Source organism: Dreissena polymorpha, chromosome 8 (assembly GCF_020536995.1).
Source record: "Dreissena polymorpha isolate Duluth1 chromosome 8, UMN_Dpol_1.0, whole genome shotgun sequence".
NCBI lineage: Eukaryota > Metazoa > Mollusca > Bivalvia > Myida > Dreissenidae > Dreissena > Dreissena polymorpha.
The window spans coordinates 93,945,077-93,959,938 of NC_068362.1; the positions used below are offsets into that span (position 1 = coordinate 93,945,077).

Consider the following 14,862-nt stretch of genomic DNA (forward strand, 5'->3'; position numbering starts at 1 on the left):
TATTGGACACTTACAAAGGTCAAGTCAGGGTGAAAAGCTGGCTTATGCAGCTTACGCCGAAAAATAAACTTTTCTGTAAAACAATATTTCACTATCAAATATATATATATATATATACAACTAGGCATCCAACTCAAAATCACCGAAAACGGGATGGATCGCTTTGAACAGCCATAACTTCATCAATTGTGCAGCGATTTTCACGATCTCGATCTTATTCAACGCAGAAATGAATTTCCTTTCTGCAAATGTACATGTCTTGCAATATCTTTACAAATGCTGGATAAACTTTTAAAAATACTACGATACACAACTCGCATAACCTACTTAACATCGATCAGACAGGTTAAATGAATGAAATCTTCACGGAGTAAAGGGCATTTTCCCTGCAAAGTTCACGGACCTCGATACCATAATTCAATAAAGCGTGTGAAAAAAAAATCTTACCGTGCTTGCCGTTGCATTATGCATCAAAACTAACTGTCCAGCGCCGTTTGAAACCTTTGTTTACATACATTTCAACTAACCGACATTTTAAACACACGAGTGATTTCATTGGTCCAATGCGAAGGTGTGTCTTTACAACTGAAGATTTCATTCATTAATTCGGTCTGATCGGGGTCAAGTAGGTTACGCGAGTTGTGTATCGTGTTATTTCTTAAAATTTGACCCAGCATTTGTAGAAATATAACAAGATATATACATTTCTAGAAAGGAAATTCATTTCAGCGTTGAATAAGATCAATATCGTGAAAATCGCTGCACAATTGATGAAGTATTGGCTGTTCAAAGCGATGCACCCCGTTTTCGGGTGATTTTGAGTTGGATACCTTGTTATATATATATTTGATAGTGAATTTTTTTTCCATAAAAGTTGATTGTTCGTTATACTATGATTATTTATCATTCAAAATGATGATTTCACTAATTAATATCATAGCCACACGCAAACCACCTGTGGTTTCGCGTTTCAACGCTTTATAACTTTCAGGTTTTTTAATCGTCAAAATATGCCTACATTGGATATTTTAGAGCATGGTAAATGTCCAGTATTACTGTTTCTTCTTAAATATCATTATATCACAATAGAGGACAATGGTAGAAGTGTTATGCATGGTAAGAAGGTATGCCGCGCAACAAAACACAGGACTCTGGGTCGTCGGTAGACTGTTAACAGCCCTGCATTATCATTTTTATAGAGATAACTCTCTCCTACTTCTTGTATCGTACTTATACTAAACAGAGTTACGTTTTCTTATCTGCTTAAAATATATAATTCAATCAGAAGAGAAAAGGAGCTTCGATATTGTATTGCAATACATCTCAAGAAGTAATTTTGAAATTAGAAAAGAAAATTATCAGTCTGTTGACAGACTAGGTCATCGGTTGTGGCGTCTGTGTCATCGGCCTCTGCGGGAAAACGGGGATGACTGCATGTGCTTACAGATTCATCATCGATATAACACTGTTGAATTATCTGCCATATCTATAAATGTCCACTGTAATATGTTTCAAACTTTTAACAATACATAACGATGATTCCTACAAGGGCATCACCTTTTTCTGTTAATGTTCGCATTATGTCTTGATCATTTGCTTTGTTACCGGTAACACAGTAAGACTCGTTTTGGCCATGCTTGTCCGACACTCTGTTTTTTAATACTTTTTGCAAACAAATCCGTGGGCACGCCACAAATTGAGCATCCTTATACATCAATCTCTTTCTGGAAAAACGGGACTTAAAGCATGTACGTAATGTGTTGTACCAGATTAGCTTGTGCAGTTCGCATGGGTTTGTCAAGGATGTCACTTTCAGCTTTTATTGTATCTTTCGTTTGAAAGAAGTCAGTGCCGGATTTAGCGCCGTCGGGGCTCAAAGACAGCGAAACTTTGTTTGCCCACGCTCCAGGCACCTAGTCGGCCTGATGCTTACTGTAACTCCAGTGCTCAGTCGATTTCACTCGTTAGAATTAGCCTTCTAGTGCCAAGGCTGGTATGACATACAATGTGACAATTGTCATTTATAAGAATAAAAAGTCATTATATTATAGTAAAGTCTATAATCCGAACATAACAGTTTTATAAAATAATTTGCTTGGTCATAAGATAAGGCTAGAAAAAATCTTTCGTTACGGTCTAATTGGGCCCGTAAAAGTAGGTAGTCGCCTACTCTGCCTAATGAGTAATCCGGGATAGTATGGGTTTCTTCCCCTTTCACTACGCTGTAGTAACAGAGGCAGGGGACAATACTAAATCCGGGACTGAATAAAGTATGTTTTCATCGGAATGACGTGCGGGAGAACGCAATCGGAATAATGAATAATATGACGTCAAGACGACTAAATCCGGGACTGAATAAAGTATGTTTTCATCGGAATGACGTGCGGGAAGAACGCAATCGGAATAATGAATAATATGACGTCAAGACGGACAGGATTAATATTCGAAATTGGTTGCTCGTTACTACTTATTGACGTTATTTAAAAAAAATACCACAGGAATACCGTTGTTTTTTTCTGTGAAATTTGAAACCTTACTGTATAGCGCCAAAAATCTAATGAGACGTTAAAAAACAACTAACATTGAATTTTATAAAAGATCTTTCAATATTTTGTTTATTGTACGTCGTGGGACGTGCATTTTGCACTTTCAAGGGAAACAACACATGATGCACCACGTGCACACATTACACAGTTTTTTTCCCCCTGATGATTTTCACCTGTTGCGGCATTTTGACAGCAGACGATCCCACAATCCCAGCCACTTGCAGTTGGCGGAATGTGTCAGTCGTGTGAAGAATGCTTCATGTAGTGGTGCACGGTTAGAAATCGCCTATGTCGATAACTTTTAGCGTTTGTTTGGATTTAATGTTGGAATTAAACTAAACTGAACATGTCGCTATTAAAAGTGCACGTTATAAGCGCGTCAAATGTGCCGAATGTTGAAAAGTTGGGAGAAAGTGATCCATACACCACGATTACTTTTCAAGGTATGTGGGGCTATTTATAGAATTGCTAACTATACATTTTGTATTTTACGTGGTCCGCTTTGTATTAATTGATATATCTTGTATGTTTTATATTGTCAAAAACACCAGCATATACAAATGTATAAATGTACATTGGACATTTGATATAAACAAGTATTGATTTACATTAATTTGAGATACGCTGCATAACAAACATTTGTATGGGGTAAAGAATGGAATAGCAACTGAAAAAAACACAGAAAATAACACAACAATTTCACATTTGTTTTCAATACAATTATATAGAAATGTTAATATTCAACGTTTCAAACTATTTTTTGCCACACCCCATCTAAAACGTGTATGTTTAATAATATTTGTACATGAGCATGTACCTCAGTGGGGTATTTAAAATGGTTGAATGCTGATAAACACCCACTGGCATAGCTTTAACTATTTGATTCTTATTCAAATGTTGTGCATTTACTGTGAAACTGAGTATAACCTGTGTATTATTTACTTTTACAGGCCAGTCCAAAAAGACTCAGGTCATAAAGTCTTCACTCAACCCCAAATGGGACGAGGCAAGTATTCATTGGTTGATTTAAGCTCCAGTCCACAAACTTGTGGAACAATACTTGAGTTGTATTGCATGTGATTACTTTAACGCTCAAAATAAACGAAAATTTCGTTAAGTTTTTCGTAAAGGTAACACCTAAACAATCAGTGTTCCTTATAGCAAAAGCCACAATTTCAACGCTAGATGTGGTATGATTCCATAGATTTTTGTAGATACAAAATGCTTGTTTGTATTTATTTGTGACACAATTAATTCCATTTTAATTTCCGAATATATCTATTCATATGATACACGAACACCATGTTAGTGTTCATGTGTCGTATGAATAGATATCGTTGCGGGAAATTAAAACGGAATTAAATATGCAAAACAACAATAAAAACGAGCATTTTGTATCTACAAACATCTATTTTACCAGACCACATCTGGCGTTGACATTTCGGCAATTGCCATAAGGAACACTGATTTTTAATTGGTTAAGTTTATTGTACGAAAAAATTGTACGAAATTTTCGTTGATTTTGAGTTGTAATGTTACTTTAAATGAGCTGCTATCTGGGGAAACAGGGCGCAATGCGCGTGCGTTAAGCATTATCTAAGATTAGCCTGTGTGGACTGCAAAGGCTAATCAGGGATGATACTTTCTGCCTGTACTGAACTGTCCTTTGAAAGAGACTCTGTTAAAAAGAAAAATTCCATTTAAGTGGAAAGTATGTGGGCTGCACAGGCTAACTTTGGACCACACTTTACACTTGTCCATTAAGCCCGGTTTTCCCATAGAATGGCTCAATAATATCTGATATGTTCAGTTGAACATACAAAGGTTTTCCAGGGGTGTAGGAAGCAAATTGACATTGGGGCGGCAGTGGGGGTGGGTATGGGAGGGGGTATCCCCTTCCCGTTGGTGGGGGTCCGGGGGCCTCCGCCTGAAATTTCTTCAAATCTTAGCATCAAATGGCGCATTCTTGTGCGTTTTTATGCCTGATAATTTTAATATTTAAAAACTATCTTATGTGAAAAGTACTTACGCAACAGTTACAGTTACACCACATATTGCGCGTTTAATGTTAAGAACCGCTATAGTTTGCGTTACTACTACTACTATACTGCTGATGGCAATAATAATAATAATAATAATAATAATTTTTATAATAATAATAATAATAATAATTTTACTAGTTTCAATAGTAATGCTAAAACAATTATAATACATTGATAATGTTTATATTATCCTCATCGTAATGAAGCCACGTGCGACTGGAAAACCACTTTGGGTTGAAAGAACATTCTTCGGGATTTTTTGTCCCGAAATTCCGTTTTGGAAATTTGAAATTTGTTGGTTGGTTTGGAGTAGACATATTGAAATGGCACAACAAACGTGGTAAAAACTTTAAATACTTTTTTTAGAATTATCGATTTACTTTAAGTTACCGGTATGGCAAAAAATGAATTAATTCAGGTATCTTGAGGTATCTTTAATTTTGTGATAATTAAGTACAATTGGATATCGGCACATTTGTTTCATGTCTTACTTTCCTTTATATTAATAAATGAAGCAAAGGCTTAGATCATACGGACAATTAAAGATTCCCAGGTTTAAATACTCAAGAATAAAGGGATTATCGTTATAAAGAGACCGATCAATTAACAACATAATTGACAGGTACATTACCGCGGGCGGGCGATGACAATCAACAATACACGTGTCATAACCGCGAAAGCGGGATTACCTTGCTTCGAGGTAAAGATATTTTCAAATAAACGGGTATTGAAATGAAAAAAAAAGTATTTGCTGAAATTTCATTTTTGCTGAAAATATTGGGGTGGCGGCCCCCGCCCCTGCCGCCCCAGCTCCGACGCCTATGTTTTCATACAGTATATATGTAAAATTGGTTTGGAGTTTTTATTTTCAGTGGGCAGTAATGTCTATTATCCAAATTTAATAGGCTTAAATGTGTGCACATGTGTACAAAGGCATTCACGTGGAACATTATAGATTTCAACTTTGCAAAATACAGCATCTTTAAAATCTATCCATTTTTAGGAAATGTTTTAACCAGTTTTGTTATTAGTGGTATAGTTAATAAAAAACTTGTTATTTATTTTCAAGTTATACAATATTTTCCAACAAGTCTGGTTGTTAACTGGTTGTGGACCAAATAGCTGATGAGGACCAAAAACTGAAGCACTGATTTGCCCCATGTCTAGCTTCCTTAAGTACTGAACTCCATGTCATAACATCCAGGAAGGTGAAAACATTTAAGGAAGAGGCACTTAATTCATGTGCAGATTCATTTAATTATTAACAGATAATAGATAGAGAATATCAGATAGAGTTATGTTGTAATTTCTTTTTAGCTCACCTGATTGCTCAGGTGAGCTTTTGTGACCGGTCTTTGTCCGTCGTACGTCCGTCTGTCCGTCCGTCCGTCCTCCGTCCATATTTGTTCGTAAACACTCTAGAGGCCACATTTATAGTCCGATCTTCATGAAACTTGGTCAGAAGCTTTGTCCCAATAAAATCTCGGTCGAGTTCGAAACTGGGTCGTGCTGGGTCAAAAACTAGGTCACTAGGTCAAAAAAAAGAAAAAACTTGTAAACACTGTAGAAGTCACATTTCATGCCCAATCTTCATGTAACTTTGTCAAAATGTTTGTCTTAATGATATGTTGGTTGAGTTCAAAAGTAGTTCCGGTTTTAACATTGGTTTTATTGATATCTCGAACGAGTTCGAAAATGGTCCAGATCGGTGAAAAAACATGGCCGCCAGTGGGCGGGGCATTTTTCTCTATATGTATATAGTGAAAACATGTGAACACTCTAGAATTCACATTTTTTGCCCAATTTTCATGAAATTTAATCAGAACATTTGTTTCCTTGATATGACAATTGAGTTCGTAAATGGTTCCGGTCAGTGGAATAACATGGCTGCCGGGGGGGGGGGGGGCAGTTTTCCTTATTTGGCTATAGAGAAACCTTGTAAACACTCTAGAAGTCACAATTTTTGCCCAATCATCATGAAAGTTGGTCAAAACATTGGTTTTATTGATATCTCGGACGAGTTAGAAAATGGTCAATATCGGTGAAAAAACATGGCCGCCAGTGAGCGGGGCATTTTTCTCTATATGTATATAGTAGGGATGGCAAATCAAAGCAAATCCGTCACCGGTTAACCTGTTTCGATATTGGAGCGGTTAACCGGTTAACCGACTGTCTTTGTACCACATAAATAAAAAAACATCCGAAAAACGTATACGTTTACAAAGACCTATAAAATATGTATTTTATAGGTCTTTGATGTTTGTTAACAATTACATGTATATGCAAATATACTCTGTCTTGTTGATTGTCTTGCAGCCTAATTACTTGTGTGTTGTGAGAAAACCAGGCATGTTCGTACAGTGTCGTCCAAGATTAGCCTGTGCAGTCTGTAAAGGCTAATCAGGGACGAAATTTCAACATACACTGGATTTTCGTTAAGCAGATACTTTTCTTTGATTTTCGTTTATAAACTGTGTCTTTGTATTTATACGGGAGCTCTGTAGCACCGATGTTCAAATCTAGCTATTAAAGGCTTTTAATGACACACCGCAAATAATGTGAACATCTGCGAACACGTCCCTTTTTAAATTACACAATAGTATGATATTGATCACAGGGGTAAGATGCAATTGTGGTTGCAACTGAAATGCAGTGACATGCCACTGATGCTGGTACTGCTGCTGATGTTGGTACTGCTGCTAATTAAGGGTATCACGTTTACAGATTTTTCTAAACGTTTAAACGAAATGAAATAAACGAAACGATAACGTTTAAACGGTATCCATACGTCGGTTTTAAAAGCATCAGTGCCATCACATTTCCAAACTGAAAGTAGTGATTATTTCCGGAAGTTATATTTAGTTCATAACCCATTCGCACAATGACGTCATATTAAAACCAACTGTTCTCGTTGTTGTCTAACCATTGGGTTACGCGTTTTCTACTTACATGCCGTTATATTTTGTAACAAAGATGAATTAATATTTAACCCACATTTCTTCAATAAGAGTACACCGGTGTTAATTGTTTTTATTGTTTTACTTTACAAGATGTACATCAAAACGAGTATCTGTTCATTAAATAAAAAAAAAATGAATGCCGATGAATAAACGGCGGGAAATTTTCCTCATGCACTTCATGCCGACGCGCGTTGAATGTTCAAGACGATTAGGGGCATGATTATTCAAGAAATAGCGGTAAACTTTTCCCGAGCACTTCGTGCCGATGCGGGTTAAATATTTAAGACGTCTAGGTCGTACAGGTGTATTGTTATGTCTACGGTACTGTGAATAAGGGCCATCTGGCGCGCGTGATACAAATACGAGTCTTTTTCAGCAGCTTCTAATGAGTTTTGCAACATCGTAATGTAATGAACTAAAATGGATTCTGTTGACATTGACTGTCGTTTAAACGTTTACTGTTTTTGTAAACGTTTTTGAGCAAAACACGAAACGCCATCGTTTAAACGTTTAAACGTGATACCCTTACTGCTAATGATGATAATATTGATAATCATGACACTGCTGAAATTGATGATAATTAGGAAAAGGAAAAGGAGAACTATCATGATGATATATAAATGCAACTTATTTTCATTTATAATAGTTGACTTTCGAAGTTGCGATAACACCAAAGTGCAGTGCTATACTTAACTATGGCATTGGCTATCTTTGAGTACACAAACGTACTGAGTATTATTTGAACCGCGTCATGCGAAAATGGGTCTTATTCGACATATGTAGCTCCAGACCAATTAACGCATTCGTTTGGTCTTGCCATGAGCTACACTGTCGGCCAATGAGACCACGAGACCTTGCGTGACTGCGCAGACTGCTCTGGAGCAACCCTGGCCGCATATAGCATAGGGCCCATTTTCATATGACGCCGTTCAATTAGGTTGTTAGGGGAACGATTACTTTTGAATGCACGTAGTCCCTTACATGAAAAGAGAATGAGTCATGTTATGACAAGTCACATTACATTAAATATACGCATTATTTATTATAAAATCACTGGCCCGAACATTTAAGTTTTCCCAACAGTGTTTTGTGTTTTGGAAACGCGTAAACATTCTTAAAAGCGTGGTATTTGAAATTCAGCGTTAGCCCGTTTGCTAATGGCATACTACATGAAACGTGATTTTGATCAAGGGATAGTAAATAATAAATGAAGCGTGTTTATCTTAATGGGATAATATATGATGCTTGTTAAAAAACAACTTTATTTTATTACTTTTGCTCTCTCAAAATCTTTGTTCATGTAATAATAAATGAAGCGTTTTTACGCTTCGGGAATAATAAAACAAAGCGTGGTAATGTTAATGGGATACTAAGTGAACTTGTTTACTTGCGCGAGTTATTGAAATGGGCTTGACTGAGTTTTAAATATGTGGGTTATGATTTAGACTGCATCGAGCGCATTGAAGGATGTCATTATTTTGTTGTACGGGGATTTGGTTAGCTGCGTCAAGTTAATTTTCTTAGCAACGCTGTGTTTAATATGACATCCTTACTACATATACAAAATTATATAACCAGACATAACAATATAACAAAACGTTTAAATAGTTACTGATAAACTTCAATAGTTTCTATCAAGAGTTCCAGTGCTCACATAAACATAAACAAACGGTGGGACGAACATATCCGACAATAACTATTCAAGATTACTATCACCTTTAAGTCAATCACTACATTAATTCTGTTGTAGTCTATTTATGTTTCTCATACAGATGAAAACTATCACTGGTGTGTGCTGATTGAAAATGAAAAGGTGCTAACGATTTGAGCATTTATTGCGTTAAAAAAAAATGCGTTTTCTGCAAGAGAAACCGAATACTAATTTTGTAATCGGTTAACCTTCTCAAGAAACGGATAACCGGTTAACCGATTAACCGTTGCCATCCCTAGTATATAGTGAAAACATGTGAACACTCTAGAAGTCACATTTTTGGCCCAATTTTCATGAAATTTGGTCAGAACATTTGTTTCCTTGATATGAGTGTAGAGTGTAGAGAAAATGGTTCTGGTCAGTTGAATAACATGGCTGCCGGGGGGGGGGGCAGTTTTCCTTATTTGGCTCTAGAGAAACCTTGTAAACACTCTAGAAGTCACAATTTTTGCCCAATCATCATAAAAGTTGGTCAAAACATTGGTTTTATTGATATCTCGGACCAAAAAAACATGGCCGTCTGTGGGCGGGGCATTTTTCTCTATATGTATATAGTGAAAACATGTGAACACTCTAGAAGTCACATTTTGGGCCCAATTTTGATGAAATTTGGTCAGAACTTTTTTTTCATTGATATGAGAGTTGAGTTTGAAAATGGTTCCGTTCAGTTGAATAACATGGCTGCCGGGGGGCCGTTTTCTCATATTTATATATTAAAAAAGCTTGTGAACACTCTAGAAGTCACATTTTTTGCCCAATCATCATGTAACTTGGTGAAAAGATTGGTTTTATATATATCACATAATTAATGCCATAATTATTGCCTTTAGATTGTCCAAATTTTCATTATGTTATACAAAATCCTTGTAAACACTCTAGAGGTCACAATTTTGTTTCAGATTTTATGAATCTTGGTCATAATATTTATTTTTTAAGCAAAGTTTGATATTTGGTAAGGGAATCAACTCAAAATAAAGGTCACCAGGTCAAATCTTACAAAAACAAAATCACTCCATATGCCAGAGTTTTGGTTCAATAATGATGAAACTTGACCAGGATGTTTGTCTGGACAATATCTAGGTCAAGTTTGTCGTTTGGTAAAGATTGAATGAACCGTTTCCTCTCAGGTGAGCGAACTAGGGCCATCTTGGCCCTCTTGTTTCTATTGGTCCTGAACCAGTAGAAAATGTGTTCTACAGTTAGCAAGACTGGACAGTGTTAAGTCATAATTAAATACCAAAGACTAATGACTGTAAACATACCAGCTTGTATGTTTAATTGACCCTATGATGAAGATCACATCATAGTGTCAGACATAGTGTGACAGAAATAATGTGGGTGACAATCCTGATATTGATTGATGGGGTACATGTATACAGTGAAATGTCAATGTGTTATCTAATAATGTGATTCTAATGTGATTCATAATAATGTGGTTAATTATGTACCATACCTTGTTGATAATTTCAAATTATCAATGCATGTTAAGCAAATATATGCAAACTGTTATAGAAAATTGTGAAGGGATTTGGGGTCCACCTGAGGTGGGTTTGAGAGGGATGTACATTCCCATGGTATTAGAACACTTTTATGCGCCCGAAAGTGGGCATATAGTGATCGCATTTCCGTCTGTCTGTCTGTCCATCAGTCTGTCACACTTTTGCGTATAGGTTTCAAAAAATGCTGATAACTTCTACATGTATGTCGCTTCAGATGTAACCTTCATATTTGGTATGCATGTGTATATGGACAAGGCCTTTCCATACGCACACAAATTCTCCACAAAGGGTCCACGTTTAGGTTTGAAATCTGCGTTTAGGTTTAGAAAAAAGCTTTTTTGGGGGCATGTCTTCCTATGGAGACAGCTCTTGTTCTATTTACAACCTTTATCACAAAATCAGGGTTATACTTGAGAAAGTTTGTGTACAATAAGCACATAATAAACACAATTTATTATCCCCCGCCAGAGGCGGAGGGATATTGTTTTGGCGTTGTCCGTCCGTCCGTCCGGCTGTCCGTCGGTCCGTCCATCCGGCACTTTTGTGTCCGGAGCCATATCTTGGAAGTTCTTTGGTGGATTTCATTTAAACTTGGTATGAGTATATATATGCATAAGAGGATGATGCACGCCAAATGGCATTGTACACCATCTGTTAAAAACAGACTTATGGCCCTTTGTATCTTGAAAAAATGCTTTTTAGTGTCCGGAGCCATATCTTGGAAGTTCTTTGGCGGATTTCATTGAAACTTGGTATGAGTATATATATGCATAAGAGGATGATGCACGCCAAATGGCATTGTACACCATCTGTTAAAAACAGACTTATGGCCCTTTGTATTTTAAAAAAAATCTTTTTTACTATAGGCACTTTTGTGTCTGGAGCCATATCTTGGAAGTGCTTTGGCGGATTTCATTGAAACTTGGTATGAGTATATATATGCATAAGAGAATGATGCACGCCAAATGGCATTGTACACCATCTGTTAAAAACAGACTTATGGCCCTTTGTATCTTGAAAAAATGCTTTTTACTATAGGCATTTTTGTGTCCGGAGCCATATCTTGGAAAAGTGAATACATGTGACTAATCATGTTTCCAAAATGACACCAATGATTCCCGTACCCAATGATAAATGATAAACCATCAAAACATTTCCAGGTATGTCATGGAAGATGTTGTGTTCACTCTGCAACACTCTGAAAATTGAGCGTATGTAAACGTTGAATGTTTTTGTGGAAAACGCACGACTTATTAATTCACCTAAATAAATTGTGAAGGCTTAAGAACCTTCCTTTGTCTTAGTTTTGTGTTATTGTCCTCCGTCCGTCCATCTATCATTATGTTCATCCGTCCAATTTGCACCCATCCTCAAACAAAGCATATGTTGCGGGGGATACCTTGGGCCTTTCAGGCCCTCTTGTTGGTTAAAAAAGAAATGCTTTCATTTTATAAATTTTTGAAGATTAATATAACACCAGATACATACAGATTTTCAAACTTCCTTTTGCAAGTAACTATATACACTCTGTTTCATCAAAATGGACAATGTTGAACGGAAATTATCATGGCTTTGCTCATTCTCTTGCGAATTGTAAATCATTAAATTTGTGAAATTATAAACAGTTAAATTTAAATGACAAATAATTTTGTTATTTTAGAAAAAAAATTCAAATTTCAAGGTGAGGCAATAATAAATTACACATAAAAACAGATACTGTAAACCAGTTATTTTCTTTTTTTCCCCAGTTTCCAAAATTAAGATGAATACAGTATAAAATGTCAGTATAAAATGTAAGCTTATTGCTACTACAATAATTGTCTCAAGTGCACTCAGTTGCAACTCAGAAAAATGGAATGTTTTTTTTTGGCAATCAAGTGACCAACATTTTGCATTGATTAAACTGTACTGGGCTATTAAAACAAGCCTGTCTGTTAAAGGGATCTTTTCACGATTTGGTAAATTGACAAAATTGAAAAAAGTTGTTTCAGATTCGCAAATTTTCGATTTAGTTATGATATTTGTGAGGAAACAGTATTACTGAACATTTACCATAGTCCAATATAGCCATTATATGTATCTTTTGACGATTTGAAAACCTCAAAATTATAAAGCGTTGCAACGCGAAACGATTGAATAATTTGGAGAGTTCTGTTGTTGCTGTTTAAATTTACGAAACTACAAAGATTGCTTATATAAGGTATAAATTACTTAAACTGTGTTTACTCGGCGAAATAGCCGAGAGGGCTAATACGTTTTTACTTCAGACTAACTCCAGGACTGCGGGGGTCACTGGTTCGAGCCCTGGTACCGGCTACTTTTTTTTCCTATTTTTAATTTTATTCTTGATTTTTTACTGGAGCTTTTAAGATCCAATGTTTACATGTATCAATACAGGTTTTTTTTCCACTTTTTGGGTAGATAGCCCATGGCTTTGGAATTGGGATTTTTGTTGGCATTTTCGTGAAATTGGGAAAATAAATTCATTAGCCTTTTTATTCCAAACGAAAAGTCCACTGATTAGGGAAATACTTAATTTGATATAACTCTTTATAATCATTCCAATTAAAAGAACAAAATCATATAATACTTTGTTAGATGTAATTGAATTACAATTGAGATAAAATATGCATAAGACACTTATTTCTAAAAAAAAAAAAAAATAAAATAAAATTTGGCAACATTTTGGGAAAAAGTATACTTTTTGAGATTGGGAACATAGCCGAATTTCGGCTATAAAATCGGGCCAAAAACAACTCCTGCAATATAAAGCATTTAATGACAAACTTCAAAATATGCCAAAATCTATGAAATTGCCCCTTTAAGATAGGTAAGGTTCTTTTTTCACAGTGTAATACTCTATATTTATGACAATGATTATTGTGTGGCTAATTATCATGTAGACAGCTAAGGCCACTATGACCTGGGGCAGATCCTGGTTTCACAATGACCTGGGGCAGGTCCTGGTTTCACTATGACCTGGGGCAGATCCTGGTTTCAATGTATAATTATTTGAAAGAATACATTAATTTGCTACTATTTCTGTAATATAAGAAGGGAAAACTTGTTACAAAACTATAATCCTGTTTACATAAATACATTATTAACTGTTATATATTATTTATTTATTTTTGAAAATAAAACCAACCTCTATCACAAAGACTAAAATAATGAGACAAAATTGTAATATTTAAAGATTTTATGGTCATTTAGGATTGAATTGAAATTATGCAAACCAAACATTCATATACATGCACCAAATTTCAATAGATTGAATATTGACATGCAGTTTTATGAATACACCTATACTCCAATAGTCCTTTCTAAAATGTAAAGGAGTTGTTTCGTAAGGTTAAAGGTTAAATGCATGGGAGTATGAAAAGATAAAGCAGAATATGATGGTGTACAAGGAAAATCATTCCACATGGGGAAAAGTTATCAACACCAAACATTCCTGACATGTGTACACCCACTTAAAATATGTGTGTAAGATAAAATATCCTGTGCCAATGATGTACTGAAGATGTGAACTGTCAATAGCTATTTAGTTATTACTGATAGAGCTGTCTAAAACATCAAGATGAACTCTCAACTGATATGGGAGTTAGATTGCAAAATCATTTTGCTCTCTTAAATCACTTGATAATTAACACAGCAATATTCCTCATATAATTAGCAACTTAGGCATATTTGTGGTCAATTGCTATTTTGATGATCTGCAAAATGTTTGATTTAAGTGAGGTGTTCTCTGGGAAAACTGGTCTTAATACATGTGCGTAAAGAGTCGTCCCAGATTAGCCTGTGTAGTCCACACGTTTAGACTAGACTGCATTGAAACACTTAAAGGTTTATTCAAATTGGTAAGATCTCATGATGTTCTTTTTGCATAGGTAACCAATACCCTTACAAATGTGAGGTGTTTTCTTTCGGAAAGTGTTAGGTAAGTTTTAGCGTGACATTGCAATATTGCACACTGCATTTAAATGTGGTTTCTTTGCAACATTTTTTAATACAGTGGACCTATTTTCTAGGATATCTCCATTGTGTAATTAAGGCAAGCCTTGCTCTTAGAAAGCAGTGTTAAATGCATTTGTGTTAACTGTC

The 14,862-nt window shown here is 35.6% G+C and overlaps 1 protein-coding gene across 1 annotated transcript in view; it reads left to right on the forward strand.

Moving 5' to 3' along the window:
* The first annotated feature begins 2,744 nt into the window (after window positions 1-2,744).
* LOC127840904 (myoferlin-like) overlaps window positions 2,745-14,862 on the forward strand; it is a 141,386-nt gene continuing 129,268 nt past the window's right edge. Inside the window, 2 exon segments of the mRNA XM_052369363.1 lie at window positions 2,745-2,989; window positions 3,497-3,552. Coding sequence (XP_052225323.1) covers window positions 2,893-2,989; window positions 3,497-3,552 — 153 coding nt within the window. The 5' untranslated portion in view covers window positions 2,745-2,892.